We start from the raw sequence: 27,635 nt of genomic DNA, 5'->3' as shown, positions 1-27,635 counted from the left end.
AGCTCATTAGTCCTGACGTGTTGCTTGAAGGTTATTCCATAAATTGCACTAATCTCAGTTGGAAAATTCCTGAAAAAGTTTTTATGACAAACCCGCGAGATTAGATCATTTGTATTTACAGATGTATGCTTTCGTGAGATCATGTCGCTTTGTACATCTGTAACACAGCTATCCAAATGGAGAAGCAGTGAGATCCAAAACCCGTGCACCAATTAGTCTGCCCGAGCATCCCATTAATGCCATAATAATAGACTATTGAACCCAATTAGAAAAAGTTTAAATGGAAAATACATTGTTTTTATAGTACGCGACCTGGGATGCAGAAAATTACAGCGATGAGCTCTTTATTTTTCTATTATATCGAGGCCAATTCTATACATAAGCTGGTATTCCAACAGAAGTAACCCGCAGTTTGAGATGGACACCCAGTTGAACTAGTTCCTAAATTTCCGTCTTTGCTTGTACTGGAGGGAGTTGCTTCAGTTCGGTTAGGGCAGCCCATCCGTGTGTCACTGAGGTGCCTGAACCCAACAGCAGGACTGATCGTATCAGTGTGTGTGTGTGTCCCTGGGAATCGCGGACAATCTGGACGCCTGATGGAGGTAACGCCAGCTTTATGTTCAAAGGTGAGAAGATTGTAACCAAACTGCGCTTAAGTGATATCAACGTTTGCAGCTTCTAAAAACTCGAAGCAATATTTGTTTCTCTGTCCTTTTTTTTTCGTGTTAAGGGCCCGTAGAATAATGGATTGTGCCCCAATGCTATGTTGGAAGTATTGCATTGTCAATGGTGCAATCGTTCCAATGGGAGGTTAAACCGAGGTCCCTTCTGGCTATTTTTAAAAGTCAACAACAACAACTTGCATTTAAATAGTGCCCTTCATGCGGGGTAGAGTCTCGGAGCGCTTCAAAGATTGGTACGCTTTTAGTCTCCAGTTTTAGTCTTAAATCTTAAAGGTCGGAATGGTTTCTGGTAGAGTCGGTTTGAGCACCAGGTAACCTATTCCATGCGCTCGGCTGGCTGGTGGTTGGGATAAAAGCTCGAAGCAATCAATTTGGTAACCTGGGTCTCCTGATTGGGAATGTCCGCGACCAATGAGTATTGGCACTTCCGCAATATACACTCAAACAGCTGAAATCAGAACTAGAAACGGGCAGCCGACACATTAATAATTCTAATGCAACATGGACAAATCAGCCTCAAATTCTTTTTATTGATACAACTGCGCTCGCTAGGACAATTGAGCTGCACCCAAGCTAAAATCTGCCCCACGTCGTATCGGCTACCTATTGTTACGTATCTGAATAGCTTGGAGTTTTGTGTGTGTGTGTGTGTGTAACTGGCTGGAAATCAAGTTCAGAAAGCATTCCATCTTATCTCCCGAATTTAAAACTTTCAGATCTTTGTTTTGTCAGAGGACGGAACAGGGAAGTGACCAATTTTCTCGTTTTCATGTAGTGGTTTGACTGGGTTTGGGTGTTTTGCTGGGACAGAACCTTGCTGTTTATTACCGGCAGATTGGAAGACGGCTGAGAAAGGCATTTGTTTCTAAGGTTTCAATCGACCTCTGCAATATCTGTATACTTCGCATCCTTCATTGGTTTCAGGTTGAGGCTAAATTGGTCTCAATTCTGTAAATGTATACTGGTTGAAGTCTCCCTGACCTTTAATGGCAGTGTCATCTCACTATGTCAATATCCTGGGGATTACTGGCTATATGAAACTTTACCGGTTACAGCTACACCCACGCCATGGCTTCAAGAGTAGGGCAGAGACTGGGTGCTCTGTGGAGAGGCTCGCCTCCCATCCCTTCAAAGCCCTCTTCATCTACAAAAGGCTCCAGTCAGAGTGATGGAAAACTTGCCACTCACCTGGATTGATGCGGCTAAAAGAAGACCAGAAACCCAGCGCCATCTAACAACAACAAGTTACATATCGGGAAGATGTCCCAAAGCGCTGGAGAAAGCAGTTTGCTTGATTGGCACCTCAATCACTCAAGGCAAGATTCACTCCCTCTTCCACATGCACGGTGGGAGCAGTATGTGGGAATGCACTGCACCAAACCCCCAACCTTGCTTTCACAAGATCACAAGGTTGGTTTGGATGAAAAATACCCTTCGGCCCATCTGACCTCATCCTTCCAGAACACCAATCCTACCATCCTCTCATATAGCACTGAGCTTTCTTTTAAAATGGATCCAGTGTCTTTGTCTCAACCATCCATCCTGGCAACCTGTTCCATTTGTTAATTACCCTTTGGGTAAAGTAAAACTCCCTGTTGTCTGTCCTGAAATTGCACCTTGCAACTCTAAAGCTGTATCCTCTTGTTCAATTACCTCCGTTCACCCTAAAGTATTTTTCTAGGTAACGCAGCAGGCAACAACCATAAAGTAAATGTCAATTTCTCTGGAGGTCTGTTGGCCTGGACACTGGGAGAAACTCTTTTTTTTAAAAAATTAAACTTAAGTGATTCTCTACGGGATTTTGAACTTCTACCTTTCTCGATCCAGTGTTCTGCAGGTCTGTACGATGAGCATTTTCTCTTGTGACCATGTGAATTATGGCATTTAAGAACAAACACTCCCATCCGTACGAACTTCGGAAAGTGACTTCTCTTTGTTATCACATTGAAGAAGGTATCTGAGTTGGTGATAATGTATCATTTCTTTACAAAGCCAGTTGATGACTTTCAAGCGCCTCACCAATAGATTTGTTAGCGCGAATGTTGTGAATTAGATAACTTAAAGACTGGTTCAGACATGAGTAGAATATTTTGCCTGAAGTTACTGAGCATATGGGAGGGTGGGGTGGGGGGGTAGTTTTAGGGAAAAGGATGAAGCCCAAAGAGTTACCTGATGAATTGAAGATGACATTTTTAATTGAAAAACCTGAGGCATTGCAGGAAATATGACACAACGACTGTCTTAACAATAAAGTAAGCCAGGAATGATGTGGGCATATTACCTGACCAGGTGTTGAAACCATCCATGTATGGTATTAGTTATAAAGAGGATGTGTTATTCCAACTATCCCAACCCATGTGACACTGACACATTGGTAGATACACATGTTGATTACTGTATGAATGTGGAGGCAGTAGACTCTGAAGATCAGTCAGTGTAGTTCTGGAATTAGGTTGTGGAATGAAGAAAATTCTCTTATCACCGTGTTGGGAGGGGGAAATTAAAGGCTGAACCAAGTGTTTGAACAATGAAGGAATTTATGAGGTGGATTAAATCATGATATGGAGAGCACAGAGATGGTTATGTTATAAGCTAAATAAGCCATAAGCTAATATTTAATTGTTTGGGGAAAACAAGTAACCTTAGAAATCCATGTTTTGGCCGTGAATCCCCACAATAAACGTTGGTGTTCATGCTTCAAGATTTACTGAATGGAATGTCATTGAACAACAAATAACAACAAATGACATTTACACAGCGCTTTTCACATCGGGAGGATGTCCCAAGGCACTGGACAGTCAAGGATTTGAACCCGAGCTGGGGGTTGGGATCAGGTGGGTTGAAGGGCAGGGATGGTGGGGTTGGGAGTGTGACGGAAGGCGTGCTTGAAGAGGAAGGTCTTGGGATGGGCCTTGAAGGAGGCAAGCGAGGGGGCGAGGAGAAGGGACTCTGGGATGGAGTTCCAAAGGGTGAGGGCAGAGAAGCATTTGACATCTTAACCGTTTATCCTGTTCCGACTGTACGTGGCTTGGGTGTCCTTGAAGCAGAGAGCTCCAGATATGAGCCAGCCCGTGTGATGCTGGCACACATCCCGGCCCTGTGCTGGGAGCACACAAACTAGACTATAAATTTCATTGATTATGGAGAATGTGCCTATATTTAGAAGATGTTAAAACCTAGAATGGAGGGAGGCTTCACATTAAAACTCCTGCGTTGCCTGGCTCATCTTGTTGATGCTTTATTGCAAATCCTCTCTCTACTTCCCCAGTCTCGGCTCACTTTCATTTATGGCGCTGTTGTATTTTTTTTCTTTTTGATCATCCGGGTGTCTGACGCATATGGAAACCCATCATCGTGCTGAAGAGTATCCAGACCAAACTGAGTTCCGTGCATCCCACCTACACACAGAAATTCCTGAAATATTTAATTATTGGAACGGAATGCGCACTCTCTCCCTGGAGGGATGCATGCACCCTGCTTCGTAATTCCAGAGCGCGCTGGCTCCAGTGTATCGCTTCTTCTGCATTGGCCGGGTCCTAGATTTTGAGCAGCCGGGGTGAGCAGTTTGAATTCCGGTTGGGGTGATTTAAGACACGAGACACAATGCACTTGGTGTTGGATGCCTCTCTGGGGCTGAGCTACCTCACTGCAGTTGCCCTGCGTTGGATTTCAGCTCCCTTTACAAATTGCTTTAGACAGGACAGATATTTCTATGTACAAACGCTGGAATTTCTCAGTATCTGAGTGCGGATGATACGTGCTGTGTTGATGTGCAGATTGTTTTTCCAGAAGTTAAATAGATTTACAACGATAAGGATATGTGCTGCAGCATTCGCCCACAAAATACGGTCACTCCACTTCACAGTATATTTTGTGACGTGCTTTGAGACGTCTCGATGACGGGATTAGGCGCCATCTCAAATTATTATTATCATTATAAAACTAAAATTGAAAGGCACGTTTTTCTTTCAAAATTGCGATACGGAAATATTAACCCTAATCAGATTCCCCATTACTTACTGCGGGCTTTCAGCCCCCTAAGCATTCTTCTTGTTGTTTCTGATATGTTCGTAGAGGGGTGTATCTTATTATTATTTACGTTATTATTATTTACTACTATTATAAAATTTGGAGTTGAGGTACCGATCAGCCGTGATCGAATAGAACAGTGGCACAGGCTCGAGGGGCTGAATGGCTTCCTCCTGTTCCTATGTTTCCTATGTTCAGCCAGTCCCTCTTTCCCTCTTTTCTCCATGTTATCTCCCCAGTTCACCTGCTCCCAATGGATCTATAGGGTACAGCTTCCTCTGTCACACAGCCAGAAAGCTGCAGAGGAAATTGCAACGTGCATTGCACACGTCACCAAAATGTTGAACCGCTCCAAAAAGATAAAGGGCAGGAAGTCTGCATTAGGAAAAGCTCCTGGACATTGTTTTATCTCTCATTTCCTCTCTCTCACCCTCCCCCCCCCCCCCCCCTCCCCCATGCCTCCCACCCCCCAATCCCAAGTGTAAAGCTGCCGGCCAGAAGCACACTATGGCTCCCTATTATATATTACAAGCCCCGAGCTCACGTCATTCATCATTGGGATTAGGGAGTGTAGCTATTTACAGCCGTGACATGAGGCCGTGTGGTAAATCCTGACCAGCTGACTGGCAGCAAAAGGAGAACCTGTAAAGCGATTGGGAAACACAGCAGCCAGAGAAGCTGCTGGCATTATTTTATTCCCACAACAACTTGCACTTATATAATAAGCCTTTCGCGTAGGATGAACGTCTCCGAGCACTTCAGAAAGACGGCGGGAAAAGCCGGACCCAGGGGGGAGTCTAAGAGTGTTCACCGATGGTAAAGTCTTGGTTTTCTTTCAAGCGAGGTTGTTTCAGTGTTTTGTGCTAATATTCACCTCCCCAATGTACCTGGCAGTGCTCAGCCAGTAGTGGAACTAGTCTGTTGCACTACCTGCACTGTACTAAACTCGCACACTGAGAACCCAGTGCCCAAAAGACTCCTCTTCCTTATCTTGTCTCCGCTACATTTTGCCGAAGCTGCTTTTTAAATCCGTTTTTTTTATGTTTATGAATCCGCTCTGATTAAACATTGTTCTCTCTCTAGTTAGTCTGTCCCACCCCGTCTCCCCTTTCCCCCCCCCCCCCATGTGACTGTAATCTTTACCAGCTTTCTGTTGCGGTTCAGTCCAGTTTGAATGTTTTATCTATCCATCTTATTTATTTTTGTCCGTGGTAATGCTCCCTGCCTTTGAGGTAGGTCTATCTTGTAGGCCGCTTTGTTTCTGGTAATGTGTTCTGTACGTGTTCAGTGCCTCAGATGGGCGCTTGACGACTGTGGGTGAGTCAGGGCAGTGAGTGAGCAGACTGACGACGTCCGTGTAGATAAGACTCTCGCAAAATACTTTGAAAATCTCTTGCGTAATAGAACCATAGAACGTTACAACACACAGAGCCAGACAGTTTGGCCCATCGACTCTGCACCAGTGTTTTTTCTCCACATAAGGCACCAGGTTTGATCTGATCTCAACTCTCCTGTTCTACGGTTCTCTTCTCTATAACGATTGATATATCTCTCTCCCTATCCAGTCTATCTATGTGTGCAATTGTCTGTCATGTTTCGCCTATAAAACACAGTGAATCCACTTTACAACATATTCTGTGAAGCACTTTGAGACGTCTCATTGACATGATAAGGGGCTACATCAAATGCAAGGATTAGTATTATTATCTCCTCTTTTAAAAAGAATTGAAGGATTCCATTTTAATACCAGTTGAATTGCATATTCCATCTAATCTGTATAAAACATTTTTTTTCTAATCTCCATGTGTAGATGGTGGGTGGGGAGGGGGGAGTCTAGACTTCCTCGGATTCCAAGCATGCCAGACAGCAATGCTGCAACAAGGCAGTACTTTTTTCTCTCTCTCTCTCTCTCTCTCTCTCCTATTGACGTCTGCTCATGCAACAGTGTCATTGAGTTTCCTGTGGGGTTTTTTTCAGTCTGTGTTGGATGGCATTTCTCTGGTTGTGTGGAGAGTTTTGTCCCGCGGAGATCCACAGAAACCGGATGCACCCAAACAGGCAGGAAGGAAACTGAGGGTTAAAAGCAGCGTGGCTGAATAAATAGTGTGTGCCCAGTGCTGAGCCATCGTCACCTGCTGCTCCCTGTGAGAATGAGATTCCTTGCACGTGCTTGCACGCTTATTCTGAGAGTGCACATTGAGGAAACGTGTTACAGCACCATTGGGTATAATATTTATTCAGAGGATGGACCTGACACAGTAATACGTGTGTGTGCGTGTGTGTGACTGCCCATATCCCTTGGCATGTTTGGGACGCAGTCTCAGAAGTGTTTGGAAATAATGAGGTGGTTTTTCTGTGGGTGTCAGTGACTCTACAAACCACTGAGAGGTGGAATTTCTCTCTCTTACTCCCCCCCACCCCCACCCCCCCACCACCCCTCTTCTCCAGTCCGTACAATCTGTAAGCCCTTTAATTTGGTGCTATAGTAGATGTAAAACTAGTTATTGCAAGGAATTGGATATATTCCCACTGTAAATGTTACTCAAACCATGGTGACGGTGGAATGTGAATGACATGGATTCATTCAGACTCTTACTGCAGACTCCGGTGGCTGGTAATTCAGCCCGGTTGATTTGGGTCCTGGTAACTGTTCTCAAGGCTATCAATTTTGAGCCATTGGAAGTGTTCTGGCACACACGTCAGCCTATGCTTTTCTCATCTCTCATCTCTCTGGGGTGCTACCTGCATGAGGGGCAGTTGTTGCTGTTGTTGTTGTTCCTTCAAAGCCAGTCCTTGTAAATGATTGTGTTTGGCATCGTGAAGTGAAAAAAAAAGCTCCTGCTATACAATTATTTCTAGGCTGCTCTCTCTCTCTCTCTCTCTCTCTTGGCAGCCAGACTGTTAATGATTTTGCAATTCAATGTGGGCTCATATCAGTTGCGCACCATCAGCCTGGAATAGGGGTTCCTTGTGAGCTAACGCGGTTTCTTAAAAGAAAAGCCAAATGTTAAACTCACTGTTGGCATAAATATTGTGTTATTTTTGACGCCTCCTGTGTTTTGTATTTTGACCATTGACTGCCCCAATCAGCTTCTCAAAAGATTCTCTCAACACTTTTGTCGCATCTCATCACCCTGAACATTTTCATTTCCAGAAACTAGTTTGGTTTATGTTTTTAATAATGTTCTCATTCTCATTGCTACCCTTCCCCCATCTCTTTGCATTAAACATTGCTTCTGACTATAATAGGCTATACTAGGCTTGTACGTCTCAGTAATTGTCAAGTGTAGTGACACTTTATTTGGAGTCAAATGCGAATTCATCTTTTGCACACAAGGTCCTACAAATAGGCTGAAAGTGAATGATTTACTAATGCGGAGAATTGTTGGCCAAGACACAGGGAGAAACTCTTATTTTTCCTTTTGATAACTGGATTTTTAAGCACTTTTATGAGGCCCATTTTGCATTTGGCCCATAGGTGGCAGTACTACCAACACTCAACGTCAAGATGACTTGAGTTGGTGGGAGATGGGGGTAGAACAAGAAAGAACACAGACCCATAGCTCCAATAATGATGGAATAGGTGAAAACGTTCATCAAAAATAGTATATTAAAAAAACATCTGGGCTGTTATTAACGGGTGTGGATTCAGTAATGTTTTCATTATCACTGTTTATTGCTCAGTTTTTTTCCCTTTGTAGTACTTGGGCATTCCTCCTTTAGGAGATCTAAAGAGGGTTAGGTTGCTATGGACACCAATCCTTGTGTGATGTTCTGCTAAGAGGCTCAGAGAGGGTGGGTATTAGTACATTAAGCCTTTTAAAAGAAAGACTCAGTTGACCTGTTGTCATCACAAGGAATCTCTGTCCACGTAATCTAATTTTGTGTGGGTGAACTGAACACTTTCTCTTTATTCTTGCTAATTTTTCTGACTCTCATGTTTGCCTCCTTTCTCTCTCACTCACTCTCTCTCTCTCTCTCTGTTCCTCCCCGCCCCCCTTTACTGGACTATTTTTTCATCCAGGGCATGGTTAGTGAAGGCACTGGTTGTTATGAAACTGACCCATATGAACCTGGAAGCAAGCATTGTTTCCTGGTGTCTATTGAGTTAGTTTGGCGATCCATAATTGACTGTACAATTCATCCGAGGTTTATGGAGGAAGAATTAACCAGCCAAGCTCCCAACCACGATCCCAGCAGGAGTGACCGGCTGGCAAAGTGTTGCTGTGTTGAATTCTCATGAGCAGCGCAATGGGCTCAGTTATGGTGCTCTTTATCGTTGCATACTGAGCCAACACCAGCTGTCTGGGCTCACATAGGAATAATCACGTATATAGGAATGAGGTATTAGCAGGGGGGAGGCTCGTGTGAGTGGAGCGGAGACTTTACCCAAGTCGGTGCTTTCAGAACAGAGGGGGAAACTGCTTTCGTGCCTTAACAGGCATTGAACAGCTTCGTTACAGTGATACTTTTTCACATTGTTGCACAGAATATGACAGAAAGGATAAAAAAATGAGGGTGTTTATCTGTAAATAGAAGTATCAGTGACTGCATTTTGAAGGGAAGAATTAGAATCCTTGTGTTTGTGAGATATATATATATATAAAATATATAGCGCCTTATCACGTTGTTGAGACGACTCAGAGAGCTTCACAGGATATATGGTAAAGTGGATTGACTGTGTATTTTGTGGGTGAAACGCGGCAGCCAGTTGCTCACAGCAGTGTCCCACAAACAGCCATGGAGCGAGTGACCAATTTTATTTGCCTTGGGTTATAAGTTGCCTTAGGTTGTATGCAGCTAGTAAACTTTGCTGTACAGGTTTTGAATAGTTATGAATCTAGATATTGAGCCGGTGGGGAAAATGTTGAACCACATGCCTTGGTCATGCCATCTTCAAAGAAATACGACTTGCTGAGAAGCCCTGGCCACAGTGTGGGTTTAGTGGAGGTGAAAGGATGGAGTGCCACATCTGTTAAAGTTTTGATCCAAGCTACAAAAGGTCATTCACTGAGTGTTCTCTCTGGTTATTCCTTTTTGCAGGGAGGAGTGACCGAGGTTCAGTTTGGACCAATGAAGATCCATCAGGATCCTATTCAGGTAAGCCAGAGGCAGCACTGGAGCCTGACTCCCCCCATCTCATTCTCCACACGCCATCGCGATTAACTAATTCTGCGATCACTGATTGCCCAGTAAACACATGGGTGGAAGGTAATCATTCATAAACTTCTCATACTCTAGTCTGCATTCCCCGTGCATGTGTATGGTTTGATGATGACTCAATTCAGAGCTTTTCCTCGGGGCCGTTGTTTTATTGAATCGAAGCTGCTGTTTAGTAGACATTCTCTGATTAATTTCAACTTTGGGCCAAACTACAATTTGTCTTAGTTTATAATCGCTTGTGAACGGCGCTTTAGTTTATACGCCCAATGCACCAGAAGAACTGGCAGAGGAATTGTAGAGGAGCATCGCCCAACTGCTCACGCTGGCGTTCATTTCCCCTGTTTGAGATTCATCCCGTTCATGCCATTCCTAATCGTTTGCATGGCATGTCGGTCGGCACCAGTTGTATTAATAGTCACAAAGAAGTTCTGCTTTATTAGCTTTCTTGGCTGCAGATGTATGTGGGTAGAGGTGAAATCCAAAGCAAATCCAAATTCAAAAGGAGAAAGGTCATTTTAACTCCTTTCCTCCCCCCTCCGCCACCCCCGCCAAAACAAAAACACCTTAAATTGTTTTAAGTCTTAAAATGTTGATTGACCCCATGGTAATAGGCTGCCCTGCCCTCAAGAGACTTTTCTTCCTTAATTGAGCGAGTGGAATAAATTGGTCTCTAATTTCTGGGGGTAATAATCCCTTCAAAACATTTTTTAAAATGTAGTCACTGAATCTATGACTGTTTGTGGGGACGCTGCTGTGTGCAATTGACTGCCGCATTTCACCCACAAAATATATAGTAAATTCACTTTACAGTATATTCTGTGAAGCGCTTTGAGATGTCTCCAAGACGTAAGAAGCTGCTATAACACATGCAAGGATTATTATTAATGATCTTTTACTATAAACTGCTAATGTTTTGTGTTTGTAAAGCTGTTTAACATTGACTTAATCACGTCAACATCATACACGTTGCAGTGAATGTGTTTACTCTAGTTAGTGTCCATTGTATGGATCCCTTTGAATATTTGTCCATTACATATCGGACACTGCCAGCTCCCGGCATTATAAACAACATTTACACCCGGATCAAACTTTCTTTGTCTGAAGAGGGAATGTTTTGGTCACAAGTTATTTACCCATGCTCAGCATTTCAGTTCAATTGCCAAAGAAACTCTTCCTTCTTAAATGTTTTATCAAAACCTATTTGGGTGATATTTAACAGCGTGGTTTACACATTTAATGACTTTTGCACACAATATTTGGTGTTGCTTTGAGTGTGTTTACTGATTAAATGGACTGTGGGTCAGGGTTCAACATCATAATTTTATTCCCCGATTAGCAAAAAAAAGGTTGTTCTGGTCAAATGTTCTTGATAAACCAGTTCTGTTTTGATCAAAGTTCGACTTTGCATTTTATTTATCTATTATGGATGGTGTGTTTTTTCCCACACAAGATCCTATCTGCTGCTTCCTGCCAACCCACTTGTCTGCCTTGATCGGGCCAGGCTGCAAACTGGCTTCAGTCAGCTTGGGTTGGATTTTGCATCAAAAGAGGCATTGCTCTATTTTGATCGCAAGCCATGCGAGGAAACTTTGGAATCCATCCAAACCGTAACCTATGCTGTTGACTCCAGCAGTTGAACATGGAATTTGGGGCAAACTGCACCAGATTTGGGCGTGATTCATAAGTTTAGCGCCATGTTGATCAGATCTTTTGAAGGTGTTCGGATGACTCAGGAAACACTGGGATTGAAAACAATGTCCATTTTTGGATAAGATGTTACACCAAGGTCCCGTCTGCCTGTTCAGGTGGCTGTTAAAGGTCCCACGGCACTATTCGAAAAAAGAATAACCCTATAATCCTTGCATTTTGATATAGCGCTTTGAGACGTCTCAACGATGTGATAAATCGCTATAACAAATGCAAGGATTATAGGATATTATTTTGCCTGGTTTAAAAAGGAATACATGTTTTTAGAAATGTGCATCTTATTATTGATTCTTTTCTGCCCTCTTCCCCATATCAGGTACTTCTAGTGTTTGCCAAAGAAGATAGCCAGAGTAACGGGTTCTGGTGGGCTTGTGATAAGGCCGGCTACAAGTGCAACGCTGCACGGACCCCTGAGGCTGCTCTGGAGTGTTTTTTAGACAAGAATCACGAGATCATCGTCATTGATCATAGACATTCCAGATATTTCGATGCTGAAGCTCTGTGTCGGTGAGTTGCTCTTGGCTGTGCTGTAAAGATGGTCGTATCGCAACTGCTTCAAAGTCCTGTAGCATGTTGGTCAGAGCAATTCCGATTGGAAAGGACCTGTGTTAGATACCTGAGCGGAGCGAAACCTTAGGCAAGTTCCCTTACTCCACATGCCTCTGTTTACCTAGCAGAAAGTAGGAATCCGATTGATTAGTTGATTGCTTTTCCAGGGGTAATAAATAAATAAAATTAATATTAATTTGGTCACTCAATCCACGACTCTTTGTGGGACATTACATTTTGGCTGCCGCATTTTGCCCACATAATATACGGTCAATTCACTTTACAGTCTCGAAGACGTGATAAGGCGCTATATCAAACGCAAGGATTATTATCATATAACAATAACAGCTTGGATTTATATAGCGCCCTCCACACCGGATGGCATCTCAGAGCGCTTCACCGTAACGGATCCCGGGGCTGAGCCGGTGGGGGGGTGGTGGGAGGGGGAAGGTGACCAAAAGCGCGGTCGAAAAGAAAGGTCTTCAGCAGAGACCTGAAAATGGGAAGGGAGGGAGCGAGGCGAAGGGAGTGAGGAAGGCAGTTCCAGTTCCAGAAAATTATTATGATTTTCTGGTCAGTCTTGTACAAAAAAAAAGAGTGAGAGAGCGAGATTACTGCTGGCCATACCTGAGTCCAATCTCAGTGCAAATGGAAATGCTCTTTCACAAATATTTTTGCACGCAGTCCAAGAAAAGTACTTTGCAATGTCCAGTTTATTTTCATTTCTGAAGTTTTCACTCTCCTGTTGTATTGAACCTCGGCAAGTGACTCTTGCTGGGAATTGGATAGGTACTTGAAAAGAAAAAAAATGTGCAGTGCTATGGGGGAAGAATGGGGGAGTGGGACTTGTTGGATAGCTCTTTCAAAGAACCGGCACAGGCAGGATGGACCGAATGGCCTTGATTCTATGACTCAGTGGTTGGTTGGCATTCCAGTTGGACTGGGTGCCAATCGGGTATCATGTATAATATTGAGCAGCGCTGCGTTGGTGAGTCCCCACGAGTCCACATTGTAATCGGCGCATTTCTATATGTATCCCTTGTTTATGGTCTCGGAGCAGGCATCATTACTGCAACAACCTTCACTCTGACTCTTTGAATTTATCATTGGACTCGTGCCAGTTGGATCATTATCAGAATTATACAAGTTCATCAAGAATATATGGCTGTAAGCACATTTGGGCTCCTGTTCGTGGAATGAAGTGAATGCTCCCACTCTGCTCGGTTCCAAGACTTTTCCTTATCCTGGAGCATCTGTGACGTGCGAGTAAAGTGGATACAGTATTAGATTTCACAGAAGTTTCTGAGAAATACAACCGTTTAATGGCCCGGCATGGGCTAGAGGATTGTGCGCGTTCCAACCTCACATGGACCAGGCCTACACTCCAGTGCAATGCTGGGGGAACGCTGCACTGTCAGAGGTTTGAGATGTTGAACTGAGGTCCCGTCTGTCTGTTCAGGTGGACGATAAGATCTCATGATGCTATTCAAAAAGAGAATGACTTTTCTTCCGGTCTCCTGGCCAACAATCCTCCAGAATAAATTGTTGGATGTGTGTGGGACCTTGCTCTGCACTAATTTGCTGTCGCGCTTGCTTGCAAATGAGATGCCATGCTTTACAGAAATTCCCAGTGAAGCACTTTGCTATGCTTTGACATTACGGGTGCTGTATCAAATGTAAGGATAAATATTAAGTGTCAATCGTGGCTAAGTGTCAAATTATTTCCAGGTGCATTAGAGCAACGACTCCTTCAGAAAATGCTGCAATCGTCGCTGTTGCAAAACGACCGTAAGTATTTTACTTTCTGAGCAGAATATGACTTTTTTAGAAGCTTACTTTGCCAGTTTCTTTCCTCTTCCCCTCTCCTGGGTGATTGTGTAACCAGCATTGCAGAAAGGCGTCTTTTATGACATAATGTGTGCCGAAATAGACAGACAGACAGAATTTTTGTTCTATAAGTAACACTGAAGTTACTTTTGTGTTCCCCGCCCCATGATTTTTCTTCTTTTCTTTTGGACAGGAGAAAAAAAGACTTGAAAATCCCCTGATTTTTGTGAATAAAAGAACCCCTCTATAATAAGAGGCATATCGAACCTTCATCTTTTTACTTTAACGAGACTTGTTTTAAAAAGAAGTGAGAATTTTTCAAAGATTATCCGTGCTATTCTTATATCTTAAAGGCAAGGGGATCAGGAGGAGAGCTCCGTGATGCCACTGATGGCTGCAGGCTTCACTCGGGTAAGTTTCTGTCAGGTTTGAAGGTGGTCCGTGAAGCAGATTAGTCACATGGGATAGCAATTAAAGGAGGTGGGTAGGGAAAAGATGACTGAAAGTGCAGTCAATGGGATAGGTCTTGAGATGGACAATGAAACTTGAAGTTGATGAGTTAGTTTTCCCTTTCGCCCGTGCTGTGGGGTGGAGCAGCTCATCAGGAGCCCAGGGAATGTGAGAGCGAGACACTAGTTTGTACCAGTAGTTTGGTGTTGGTGAAGTCCTGGGAGCAGGTGCTGTACCGTCTGTCTCAACGTCCATCCTAGCTTATAGTGGCCCAATAATGACAGGACGTGGAATACCTTACTAAAAAATTCATAATAGCCTTTACAAGGGAATTGGACAACTATTTGAAATGCAAATATAGTCAAACGGTGGCGGGGAATGAGCAGGGGAGTGGGACTGAACAAATAGCGCTTTCAGAGAACCGGACCAGGCATAATGGGCCGAATAGTTGCCTCCTGTGCAAAACTCTATGTTTGGCGAGCAGTACTGTTATGAGAGTATTACTTGGGCCGCTAAACTGTTGTTCCGCTATGACGTGATCTGCTTCTCTCCACAGCGGTACATAGAAAACCCCAGCATTATTGCCTGCTACAATGAACTACTGCAGTTGGAGTTTGGGGAAGTGCGTGCACAGTTCAAGCTGAGGTATGTCGGGACTTGGAACTCGTACAGTCTAGGTTGACTCTGCAGTGGGCTGCTGCGGGTTTGCTGCATTGTCAGAGGTGCCGTTCCTTGGATAACGATGTTAAACTGTCTGTCTGTTCAAGTAGACGGTAAAGATCCCATGGCACTGTTTCAAAAGAGAAGGGAGTTTCTCCCGATGTCCTGTGTCAACAATCCCACCACTTTATTGCTGTTTGTGGGACATTGATGTGCACAAAACTGGCTGACGTATTCCCCCACAAAATACACAGTCACTCCACTTTACGTAAAGCCTGTGAAGTGCTTTGAGATGTCCTCCCGACAGGAAGGCGCAGTGTCAAACATAAGGATTATTTGTTTCTTATTTAGTTACGCTTCATAAATGTCATTTTTTGTTGTTTCCTCCATTCTCCAGGGCCTGCAATTCAATCTTCACTGCATTAGAGCAAAGTCAAGAATTGATCGAGATTACGAGCGAAGATAATATTATTCAGGTTTGTTGAGGTTGAAGGGCATTATGTGTGTGTGTGTGTGAAACACAGTCTTATCACACCTGTGCTTGTTGACAGCTGAACAATATTGCTGTTCATGTTTCCACATTGTCTTCCTTGGTTTGTTCCAAGAGTTGAAGCTTTGAAAAATGTTTCTCCCCCCCCCCGAAAAAAAATTCACACAAAGTACAGTATATAATTGCTCTATTCATTTTTTGTGAGCTAAACACTCAATTGTGTGACATCTCTGCACCCGGTAATAAATACACTTTACACATCTATAACATACAGTAAACACCTCAAACTCAAATATTGAATTCCCTTCACATCCATCCAATGAAGGGAGTTCTGTGAATTAGTCAGAACACTCGCGTTCTTTGAACCAGACAGTGTGTTGTGTGTGTGTGTGTGTGTGTGTGTTTAAGTTAAAAGCAGCTGCAGCATTTATTCCAGTGGAACTTGTTGATTTCAGAGAGGGAGGATGCAACTGATTGAATTCCTTTCAACCGTGAATTTCGACTTGTAGCTGTAAACAGCTCTGATTAAGCGATGGTTTACATTTTTGTCTGTGGTGGTTTTGAAACGCTTGCGTGGCTTGCAGGTTGGCTTTGGTGCTAATCTCTGGTCAGGCCTGTTATGCACCCAGCCTGCAGCTTTTGTCTGTGTGGGTTTCTTCCAAGTTACTGAAGGGATCAAGCTGGCAAAGGTGGAAGGGGGTGGAAGCGGGGTGAGTGAGGGGGAGGTTGTGTGAAAGTTTCTCTGCTTAAGAGGTTGGATTTGCTTGAGAAGTTTAAAGGAGTGTCAGAGCCGTGTTTTTTAAACTGCCTGAAAATCCTGTATTCCCATCGAGTTCCAATGACCTTTAACTGCCCCAGACTAAAGTTATACTTGATCCAAGGTTATGCAATACTTAACGCGTGATAAATGTATGAGGTAACTCTCCATGCACTGGACACAGAAGTATTGCATGTGGGACGGCAGTATATTCAGTCAGCGTCTCAGGGAAATTCCTTCGTCCAATAGTCACTGGCAGGCGGGCCAGGGGGTGCTTTTGCAGTGTGTCTTAATGAGGGTTTGATGTTGCGTTGCACACATCATCAGCCTTTCCTCTAATTGTCCAGGGAAGCGTCTCAGACTTGTTGGCTCAGGTTTCGGCTGATGTTTTGACACGGAAACAATAGTTGTCCCGAACAGTAGAACCAGAGGACATGGGCTGCGATTGAGATGTCTCAATGACATGATAAGGCGCTTGTGTCAAATGCAAGGATTATTATATTATTATTTTTTCTCTTGTGTTCTGCACACAGTATGTGAATCCTACATTTGAGACCATGATGGGCTACAAGCGAGATGAGCTGATGGGTAAAGCCCTAACAGAAGTGCCTAAAAGTGACAAAAATAAAGCTGATCTTCTAGACACCATCAACTCCTGCATTAAGATAGGAAAGGTGAGGGGAGCGCAATTGAAAGAGCTTTGGTTTTGTTCAAATCTTATCTGGTTTCTTATGGGAAGGGTGGGGGGTTGGGAGGAAGAAATCTTTCACATTTAACAACAGCAATAAATTACATTTGTACTGGAATTTAAACGTATTACTAAAGTATACAGTCAATTCACTTTACAGGATAATCTGTGAAGCGCTTTGAGATGCCCTAATGACGTGATAAGGCGCTATATCAAATCTAAGGGTTACTTTTATTAATATTATTAAACGGGTTTGGTATTTAAGGGACTGGAGTTTCATCAGAATTCAGGTTTCACTTGAAAGAAAAATTACTAATTTGTCTTATTGCTGTTCGTGGGATGTGACAGGCACCCCAACTGCTGCTGCTTTGGGCTGTCGTGACTGACATGGCAACTCGTTTCAAGGTGTTTTATTAAGTAGTTAATTCTAAAAAAAAAATGTTGAATTTTCCCACAGGACAAGTCCTGATTTTGTCATTGTACTTTACTTGCCTAATGATTTAACTGCGCAGTCCCAAGATCACACGTATAAATCAGGCAAACAGAAACCACCCGGTCACTTAGTTTCTTGGTGTCTGAGGCTGTTCCTGCAGACCCGCGAGCTACCCCTCTCTCTCTCTCTCTCTGGTCCTCTCTTTGGTTGAGACACTGGCAAGTTGCTCGGTGGTCCTTGCGTTGGGTGAACTCTAAAAAGCTGCTGATGGTCTTTCAGGAATGGCAAGGAATGTACTACGCCAAAAAGAGAAACGGGGACAGCGTCCAACAAAATGTCAAGATAACTCCTGTCATCGGACAAGGAGGGTGAGTAGATTGACATCTTTCCCTCGTCCCTATCTCCCTCGACCCTTGTGGGCAAGAGCTGTTGTGTTGGTTATCGCATTGAGTGGAGGGTGATCCCGTTTTGCTCGAGCCTTCGCGTCTCTCTCCGCAAAGTTCCCAGCTCACTCCACCCATCGTGTCTGTGTTGCCTCTCTGAAGGAGAACGATTGCGGGATTGACCTGTGATCCTCTCTCCCGTGTGAACATGCCCCTGTATTGTGCGACCGCTTTGTTGACCTGCCTCAAACGCTTTTAAGGTCTGTTTGTTTCACTTTGAATACTAGATAGCGCTCGGGAAGCGATAAGCAAAGATTTGTGCCGGTCAAGATACTCCCACGGTGCGCTAGGTCTGTTTACAGAGTGAAATTGGATTTTAATTGATTCTCCTTTTCTCAACAGGAAAATTAGACACTATGTGTCCATTAAGAGGCCATATAACGAAAGCAAGGTGTGTGTGTTTAGCATGCTCCATCTCCACACTCGTGCCTTCCCCTTTTTGCTCCTTTCCCTCCCCGTTTGATGATCTTTTTATTGACGTTGTCTCTTTGTGTGTTTCTGTCGGCTCAGTTAGGTGACCGGGTTCAAGCAGAGTCTCAAACAGGTACAGTATTTCATCTCTGTTGCCCAGTTTGTCACCTTCCAATGGTAAACAAAGGAGAGGAACATTTCAATACTGACGTTAACCCGATTAGGGAGCCGTTTACCGATTTACTTACTGGAGTCCAGCAAACATTACTATGAGAGTGTCTGCTAGTTACATTCTAGGTTCAAGTGTTACAACAAAAAACCATAAACAACAAAGTTACGTGTGTACAGCGACTTTTCACGTCGGGAGGACGTCCCAAGGCGCTGGACAGACAGAGTTACGGACCCGAGCTGGGGGTCGGGGTGGAGGGCAGTGGGGGGGGGGAAGCAGGGAGATCAAAAGCACGGTCGAAGAGGAGGGTCTTGAGATAGGTCTCGAAGGTGAGGGAATGGAAGATAGCCAAGTGATTAATAGGCTGGACCAACCCAGACTCCTCAAGAGGTTACAAATATTGTGGGTGGCGTGGACGGAGATGGGGGCGCGGGGAGGGAGAGCAGATTTGGGCATAGAAAGGATACTCCAAACCTAGTTTGTTTAATCGTGGCTCATTGCTTTCCTCGCAGACCTCCCCACTTGCAGATACAAAGACCGAAGGAAAAGTTCCGATGTCCGATCCAATACGTCACGGGGGAGCGACGGTATGTTAAGTGGTGCAAGGTCACAAGAACCTCTGCTGCCAAACTGTTCGTCTGTCTGCACACATGTTTGTCAAAAGTGACCTTGGGAAATGGGGGGGGTTGGGGTGGGGGGGGGTGGGGAAATCAATCACAACTATAGCACGTCCTAGGAATTTAAGCAGTGAAGCTTAGCCCAAAACTGAAGCAATTATTTTTATTATAATTATTATTACAGAAATCTACTGAATATTGAAAGCATCTAATGCTTCCCAGAAATTTTAGTTCATTGAATATTTCCTCGGCTTAGTATTTGACTGTCGCATCTGCACTTAATTTCTGATTAATCTCATTGTGTAAGGTGCTTCAAGATGTGAATTGCCCAATCGCTGCTGTTTGATTTGACTGTTATTCGGCCATTAAAATTGATGGGTCTCATTTGCTGCATTTAACAGGATTCAATACTTGGGAGTCCCATAGCGTAGGGGTTAGCACGCTCACCTCGCAAGCGAGAGGACCTGGGTTCGGTTCCCGGGCAGGGCAAGAAACCTGGGTTCGATTCCCGGGCAGGACAAGAAACCTTAGGCAGGTTTCCTTACTCCACAAGCCTCTGTTTGCCTAGCTGTAAGTAGGAACCCGGTTGTTAGTCGATCGGCGGATCACTTTCCTGGGGTAATAATCCCTCAAAAAAAAAAAATTGGTCACTCAATCCTTGACTGTTTGTGGGAACGCTGCTGTGCGCACTCGGCTACCGCGTTTCGCCCAGAAAATACACAGTCAATCCACTTTACCGTATATTCTGTGAAGCCCTTTGAGACGTCTCAACGACGCGATATCAAATGCAAGGATTATTATGATTAATGAGGAAGCCGAGAAGCACAATGACATTCCCTGGGTAACGAGAAGTATGTTGCGGTAACCTGCATTTGTTATGTCTTTCTCCAGGTTATTTCGAGACTGAATCTAAAACGTATTTTTCTTTGTCACACAGCGAGCTCCCAGCCAAGGCGATCCTCCATTGCCAGAATACATTCCATGACCATTGAAGCTCCTATTACAAAGGTAGACAGACGCACTTTCGGGACAGAGTGACCTGAATTAACATTCCACCCCGAAAATAACATAACCTTTTTTAGCGTGCTTGATTTTCAAAGTAGCTTTTTTTCTTGTGTTGAGTTCGAATCATTTAGTCAGCGGCTTAAGGAATGGGCTCAATGTGAGGTATGGGGGTGGGGGGGCGTGGTTAGGGGTTAACGGTGTAATCCCACTCATCTTCACCTCAGCCAGGATGATACAATTGTTCAGCTTCCCCACCCACAAAGACGGCAGATGAAAATATTCTTCGGTTGGGGGTTTGGTCCCCTATAAAACTCCGTGCCAGTGGCAAAGATGGTTGACGTGCAGCCCTCACCTCCCCTTAAACAGGCGAACTGTAGATAGATTTGGAGTGGGGTGGGGTGTGGGGGGGGGGGATTATCCTCCCCTGGATCAGGCAACGAAAAATCAGCCGGGGATTGTGCTCCCGATCATTCTCCAGACCCAATTCTGCTGGGCGTTACTATGTGGACACTTTCTCCAAAGCCAGCACAGTGCAGGCAGTTCAGACTCAAAGCATTTATCGTACGCTATGGATTCCTGTGTCAACACCCCCACACCACCACCCCCCAAAAAAAAATCTCTCTCTCTGTTTTTAAGGTAATAAACATCATAAACGCAGCACAAGAGAGCAGCTCAGACCTGGTGGCTGATGCGTTGGACCGGGTGCTGGAAATCTTACGGACCACGGAGCTCTATTCTCCCCAGTTAGGAAACAAGGATGATGACCCCACATGAGCGACCTTGTGGGTGGGCTGATGACCGTAAGTTGAGATTGTTTTTTCCTTTTTTTTTTGAAAAGAAAGAGTTGCTGAAATCAAAATAATAATAATCCTTACATTTGATATAGCGCCTTATGTCTTCGAGACGTCTCAAAGCACTTCACAGAATTTTAGCGTAAAGTGAACTGACTGTATATTTCTCTCTCTGTGAGCAGGATGGCATGAGGAGGCTAAGTGGAAACGAGTACATCTTCTCGAAAAGTAAGTGGCTTGTTTTATTTGCTGTTGTTTTCTTAGCTTCTACGATCTTGGCACTCAACAAGTTCCTTCACCTACAGCCAACAACCATTGAAAGCGATTTTAATTATCAGCTGCGATTTTAATTTTATTCAAAAGTCATTTGTTTTATTAAAAAGAAAGCATTTTGGTCTGAATATCATTGATAAAACACAACTTACTGACCATAAGGGTTATTGCGCTTTAGTTTATTTATTTCTTTTGCTTTACTTCTCAGATGTTCACTGTCAGTTACATAATCCTGCCTCGCTGCTCGACATCCCACCCAAGATATCCCAGTCGATGGAAAATGAAGAAGCTTGGGAATTTGACATATTTAAGTTGGAGAGTGTGACAAACAAAAGGTGAGGTTAATAATGCAGACAATCAGCATGGGGAGAGAGGGGGGGGGGTGGGGGGGAACGCTGCGGAGAGAAGGACGGTGGAGTCCTGTAGCGTATTGGTTGGTGCGCTCTCCTCTCAAAGCAAGAGGAACTTGATTCGAGGTGTATCTCCTTTAGCCAAGTTTCCCCCCCCACCCTTCCCTCGTTGCAAAACCTGACACTGACGTGTTGTTTGCTTTTGATCCCAGGCCGCTGCTCTATCTGGGGCTGAAAACATTTGGCCGGTTCGGAGTCTGTGAATTTTTAAACTGTCCCGAATCAACACTGAGGTCCTGGCTGCATGTCATCGAAGCAAACTACCACTCCACCAACTCCTACCACAACTCCACCCACGCCGCAGATGTGCTGCACGCTACGGCTTATTTCCTTTGTAAAGAAAGAGTGAAGGTGAGTTGGGCATCTCTTATCGAAGATGAGAAGACATTCATAGACCTGGGTGAAGAGTCTTGGCTATGATAAGAGGCTGGTATACTTGGGTTATGTTCTCTAGAGCTGAGGAAGTTGAGGGATAGTGCGACTGAGCGTTTTTATAATAATAATAATCCTTGCATTTGATATAGCCTCTTATCACATCATTGAGGCGTCGCAAAGCACTTCACGGAATATATTGCAAAGTGGATTAACAGTGTAATTTGTGGGCGAAACAAATTGGGTGTTTTTTTTAAATCGAGAGAACCATCATCCCTTTGGTAGAGAAATCCAAAACAAGGGGACCAAGGCTTAAAATTAGAGCTAAGTTGATTAGAAATGAGATGAGACAATATTTCTGTACATGGGAATACTCAGAAAACCATTGACGTGGAAGTTATTGGTCTGATTAAAGTTGGGCAGATTATTTAAGTTCCCTTAGCACTGATGTGCTGTGAAGTTCCTCACTGATGTTCCCCTCTCCTCACCGCTGTTCCTCTCTCCTCGCCGCTGCAGCAAAGTCTGGACCAGATGGACGAGGTGGCTGCCCTCATCGCTGCGACCGTGCATGACGTAGATCACCCGGGCAGGACCAACTCCTTCCTGTGCAACGCGGGCAGCGAGCTGGCCTTGCTCTACAACGACACGGCAGTGCTGGAGAGTCACCACTCGGCCCTGGCTTTCCAACTCACCGCCCGCGACGAGAAGTGCAACATCTTCAAAAACATGGAGAGGTAAGTGACTTCCCCCCCACCCCCCCACCTCCTCCCCGGGGACACGCGCGAGGATCTCAGCCCGTGCTGCCTTCAGCGTCCATCTCCCCACTACCTCGGTAGCCCAGCGGTGTAGAGCACCTCACCTTGAGCTGTCCTCCGCACCGTGAAAGGCGCTTTATCGATTCTGTTCTACAGATACGCACTGCAATCATTAGTAATGAGTTCGAGATGGCGACTCAACCCACGACCGTTTGCGGGGACGCAATTGACTGCTGAGTTTCGCCCACAAAATATACAGTTGATCCACTTGACAGAATGTTCCGCGGAGCCCTCTTAGACGTCTGGACCACCCGATAAGGTGCTGTATCAACTGCAAGGATTCTGACCCTAATACCTCCTGTTGCAGGAACGACTATCGGACTCTCCGTCAGGCCATCATCGACATGGTTCTGGCCACGGAGATGACGAAGCACTTTGAGCACGTCAACAAGTTTGTCAACAGCATCAACAAGCCCTTGGCAGCACTGGAGGAGAACCTGTCTGGGGTAAGCTGGGCTGGATACGACGTCTGCTCTCCCTGATGTCTGACTATATATATATATAAAAAGAGAAGCTGGCATTAATGGGCTCACCACAGGACAGAGAGCTTTTCGAGCGAATGCACGTACACACACACACACACCACATAACTTCACTGCCCCGCAGTCACCCTAGGTCAGGCTGTGGTAGTTTTATAATTTTTCTAAGAGGATTCTGGATTAATTGAGTTCCTGTGGTGTTGCACAATCCACCAGATTAACCCTGTCCCCAGCACAATCCTCTGTCTGGCTGTGAAGTAACAACACTGCTGGCAGGGTTTGCTGCAATGTCTAGTGTTGCTCTCTTTGGGCTGGGAAAGGTATAAAACCTGGCTCTTATTTGAGTCCCGCAGCGTAGTGCTTAGCGCACTCACCTCGCAAGCGAGAGGACCCAGCTTCGATTCCCGGCCAGGGTGAAACCAAAGGCAAGGTTCCTTACTCTATACTCCTCTGTTTAACTAGCAGTAAGTAGGAACACGGTTGTTAGTCGATTGGTGGATCGATTTCTGCGGATAATAATCCCTTCAAAAGTAATAATAATTTGGTCACTCAATCCACGACCTTTTGTGGGACATTGCTGGGTGCAGTTGGCTGCCGCCGTTTACCCTTATCGCATCATTGAAATGCCTCACAGCGCTTCATAGAATATATTGTAAAACAAATTGACTGTACTGTGTGAGCAAAACACGGCAGTCAGTTGCGTACTGCAGCGTCCCACAGACAGCGGTGGATTGATTTATTCTATTTAAATATTTCTTTACAAATATTAATCCATTTTCCCCCTTTCACTTGGCGCCAATGCGTTTTGGCCACAAGACACGCAGTCACTACACTTCACAATATTACCCTGTGAAGCGTTTTGAGACCCGATAAGTCGCTGCATCAAATGCAAGGATTATTGTCATGTGATTATTATTATTATTATTATTCTGTAATCGCCGAGCAGGGAACAAAAGGGTTAACTTGCGGAGTGTCCTGTGGTTGACAGCAGCAGAATGTTACAGGGAGCTTGGAGCTTTCACACCGCAGCGAGGAATCTGCTGCTTTCTCGGGGTCTGTTGAACAGAATGGAAAAGGTCCATTTTGTAGGAAAATGCTCGAAATTTCCAAATGGCTGGAGTGTCGGGTGCTCTCTTGTCACCTCCGTTCTCTTGCACCATTGACATTCCACATCCTCTTAAAACATCTCTCCTCACGGTTACGGAGCCCGTCTCTAGGGTCCTCTTGTTGTTTTCTTTTTAACTTTTATTTTCACCTCCGTCTACCTGGCAGCAAGTAGGAACCAGGTTGTTAGTCGATTGGCAGATGACTTTCCAGGAAGAATAAGCCCTTAAATTTTTCTTTTTTAATAAAAAATATTATATTATTATATTATAATAATAATATTCATTCTAATTTGGTCACTCAACCCGTGACTGACTGTGGGCCACTGCTGTGCGTGCGCAATGGTTTGCGGGCTGGATTAAATCATCTCCCGGGGCCAGATGCGGGCTGGGGACAGGCAGTTGGACCACCCTGGTGTAGGGAATCGCTAATGATTCAGGCTCTGGTTACAGAATGGAAGCATCGACGGAGAATCCTCCAGCAGCATCCTGACCTCTCCTGAGACCCGAATCCTGATCAAACGCATGTTAATCAAATGCGCTGATATCTCCAATCCCTGCCGACCACTGGAGCTCTGCATCGAATGGGCCGGACGTATTTCAGAGGAATACTTTGCTCAGGTAAAAAATGCTGGGGAGTGGGGGGCAAAGAGGGCAGTAGTTAACTGATCCTTTTTATCTTCTGCCCTTCCTCTTTACAAACACATTGTTCCACCAGAGCCATTATCCATCACTCACCGCGGAACAGAATCCTCTGGACCTCTTGGTGAAGTTTTCTTGGTCGTTCATCTATTTTCCCAAATCTCCTGTACCATCGGAACACTTTTCAACAGTAATTTATTGGCAGTGTTTTTCGGGTTGTGTAGCCCTGAATGACTGCTGTGTGTGCAAAATTGGAAGAAGGAGTATAGCGTATTACAAGGAGGACAAAGAACCTATGATGATTTGCACAGACTGTATATGTTCAGTGCCACTCTTAAGAGATCATAAGCCCAACTTTTCTCATGGTCTTAGCTTTACGACCGTAGTATTAAAATGTAAGTAACACTGTGCAGAATTTTGGGAACTTCTTAAACTCACTGACTTTGCAAGCCTGTTTTTTCCCCAACAGCGCAAGGAATTTTGGGCCTCGGACACTTTATTAGAGATAAAGATCGGAGGAACACGGTTCCTCTCTGTTGTCAGCGCTCTAAATCTTTCTCTCCTTCACAGACTGAGGAAGAGACAAAGAAGGGGCTGCCTGTGGTGATGCCGGTATTTGATCGAAACACCTGCAGTATCCCCAAGTCACAGATTTCCTTTGTCGATTATTTTATAACCGACATGTTTGATGCCTGGGATGGTGAGTTGTCTCTATTTTTCTCTCTGCGGGAACACTTTTTTTTAAGGCGTGTAATTGCGGTCTGCAGTGAACACGGCATTTGTCTAAAATTTAGATTGTTCCTGAATTTTCATGCTAATTACTAGCATTCTTTTAGTAACAGATTCGAGGTCAGAGTGCTACCAACTGAGCCCAAACAATTTTTTTTTAAAAAAATTATAAACCAAACTCAACAGGAATTGATGTTGAAATGTATCGTACCCAAACTCGAAGGCTTTTCCCCCCCGTTTTACTCGACGTGAATTTGAAAGGATATTTTCACTGCTCTTTTTGTTCCCCGCTTAATTTTTCTTTTTCTTTTTAAACCCTCTAGTGTTTGCCGACCTGCCTAACCTGATGCAGCAACTCGGAATTAACTTTAAGTATTGGAAAAGTCTAGACGAAGCAAAGCTAAGGACACTCCGGTTTCCGCCCGAACAGTGACCGGCTGCTGATTTGTGTTTTTATTGTCGGAGAGAGCAGCCTCTCGTCTGTTAGACGCTGTTTGTCGGGGTTCCTCGCTTTTGTGGCACAAGCCAATGCCAGGAAGAGTAGACCTGAACAGAAGGGATGTTTCTACACGTCAACCCTGCACTCCACTTGACTACACGTCGTGGAATTAGCTTTTCTGAAGACACACACGCACCTACACATAACGCACACGCATATATATATATACACACACACACACATACACACACACGGACTGGGCTTGATGCTGCATTCATCCTGACCCACGACAACAATGGCTCAGGATTCAAGAGAAGAGCGAGAGGTGGGTGTGGATGGGGGGAGAGGAAAGGTCTAACTCACACTCGGCTACTGCAGAAATCTGCCACACTTTGTTTAAGAAAAAAATTATTTGTACCTGTTTTTTTTTTGGGGTTCCTTACACTGTCTGTCCAGAGCATACTGTGTATCTGGCATGCTTCTCTCAATCTCGCCCTTTTTTTATGTCTTGAGTCAGAGGCTTTTACAAGGAGCTACGCAAAGAATCACAAGACTATCACGGAGGAAATCTCAGTGCCCAGTGAGAGGCAACAATACAGAAGGCAACACTCCTTCAATCCCCCAACACACACCCCCAAGCACTACTGATCCTGGTTCATCGATTGAAGAAGGAATTTTTAAAAATATATAAATATATATATATATATATAAACAAAAATCTAGGAGCAAATGTTTAAGAAGGAAAAAAAAAGCTTTTCGAACACGATCATTAGCGAATTATGATTTAGACGATCTGTTTATTTATTTTGTTAGATGTTTAATATTTTCTATAAATTTATAAATAACTAAAAAGAAAAGCCAAAGCTGACTTTAGAAGAATAACATAAATTGACATGATTCATATACGTTGATGTATAGACCTTTTATTTTCATAATGCAAAATACAGAATATTCTAGAATGAGATCCTTTTATTGTACTGTACGAACCGATGTATCTGTTCACCTGTGTCAGTGGGTTCATGTTGCTAGGAAATGGTATTTACAGAATGTGAACTGTACACCTTTAAGCACTAAGACAAGGTACCTCATTTGCCCTCTAAACTTTTCTGGGGTGACCTTGTGATCTACACAGGGCAAAAAACTAACAGTAGTTCACTTGTAGAATTCCACAGGCTTCTCTCTGTGTGTGTTTTCCTCTCCTCTCTCCCTAGAGATTTTTGTATCCCAAACTTTTCCCCCGCTCGAAATGTTTTCTTTCCTAATTCTGCCTTATTTTATACAATATTTATACAATACATTCCAATGTATGAATGGAAAGTATATCGAATTTTTCTTCAGTTGTTTAGATAACCAAAACCGATTGCACAACCTCCGAACACGCGTGGTATAAATTCAGGAGGTTCCATGGTGGGGCCCAAGTAAACCAATTGGGTTCCCATTGATAATTCAATTGTTGCCTCTTAATAATACATAATAGTCCTTGCAATTGATTTAGCGCCTT

At 44.1% G+C, this 27,635-nt stretch overlaps 1 protein-coding gene across 1 annotated transcript in view; it reads left to right on the top strand.

The window, feature by feature from the left end:
• pde8a (phosphodiesterase 8A) overlaps positions 1-26,856 on the top strand; it is a 44,189-nt gene extending 17,333 nt beyond the window's left edge. Inside the window, 22 exon segments of the mRNA XM_042342922.1 lie at positions 9,756-9,812; positions 11,899-12,089; positions 13,860-13,919; positions 14,312-14,369; positions 14,965-15,053; positions 15,466-15,544; positions 16,849-16,989; positions 17,716-17,804; positions 18,222-18,270; positions 18,390-18,423; positions 18,972-19,046; positions 20,014-20,084; positions 20,718-20,841; positions 20,844-20,881; positions 21,055-21,100; positions 21,354-21,480; positions 21,708-21,906; positions 22,444-22,661; positions 23,050-23,188; positions 24,778-24,945; positions 25,537-25,666; positions 26,019-26,856. Coding sequence (XP_042198856.1) covers positions 9,786-9,812; positions 11,899-12,089; positions 13,860-13,919; positions 14,312-14,369; positions 14,965-15,053; positions 15,466-15,544; positions 16,849-16,989; positions 17,716-17,804; positions 18,222-18,270; positions 18,390-18,423; positions 18,972-19,046; positions 20,014-20,084; positions 20,718-20,841; positions 20,844-20,881; positions 21,055-21,100; positions 21,354-21,480; positions 21,708-21,906; positions 22,444-22,661; positions 23,050-23,188; positions 24,778-24,945; positions 25,537-25,666; positions 26,019-26,128 — 2,262 coding nt within the window. The 5' untranslated portion in view covers positions 9,756-9,785 and the 3' untranslated portion in view covers positions 26,129-26,856.
• Positions 26,857-27,635: the final 779 nt, after the last annotated feature.

Source organism: Callorhinchus milii, unplaced genomic scaffold (genome assembly GCF_018977255.1).
Source record: "Callorhinchus milii isolate IMCB2004 unplaced genomic scaffold, IMCB_Cmil_1.0 Scaffold22, whole genome shotgun sequence".
NCBI classification, from domain to species: domain Eukaryota; kingdom Metazoa; phylum Chordata; class Chondrichthyes; order Chimaeriformes; family Callorhinchidae; genus Callorhinchus; species Callorhinchus milii.
Note: the sequence above shows the minus strand (reverse complement) of the source record. Positions and strands in the feature narration are given on the sequence as shown.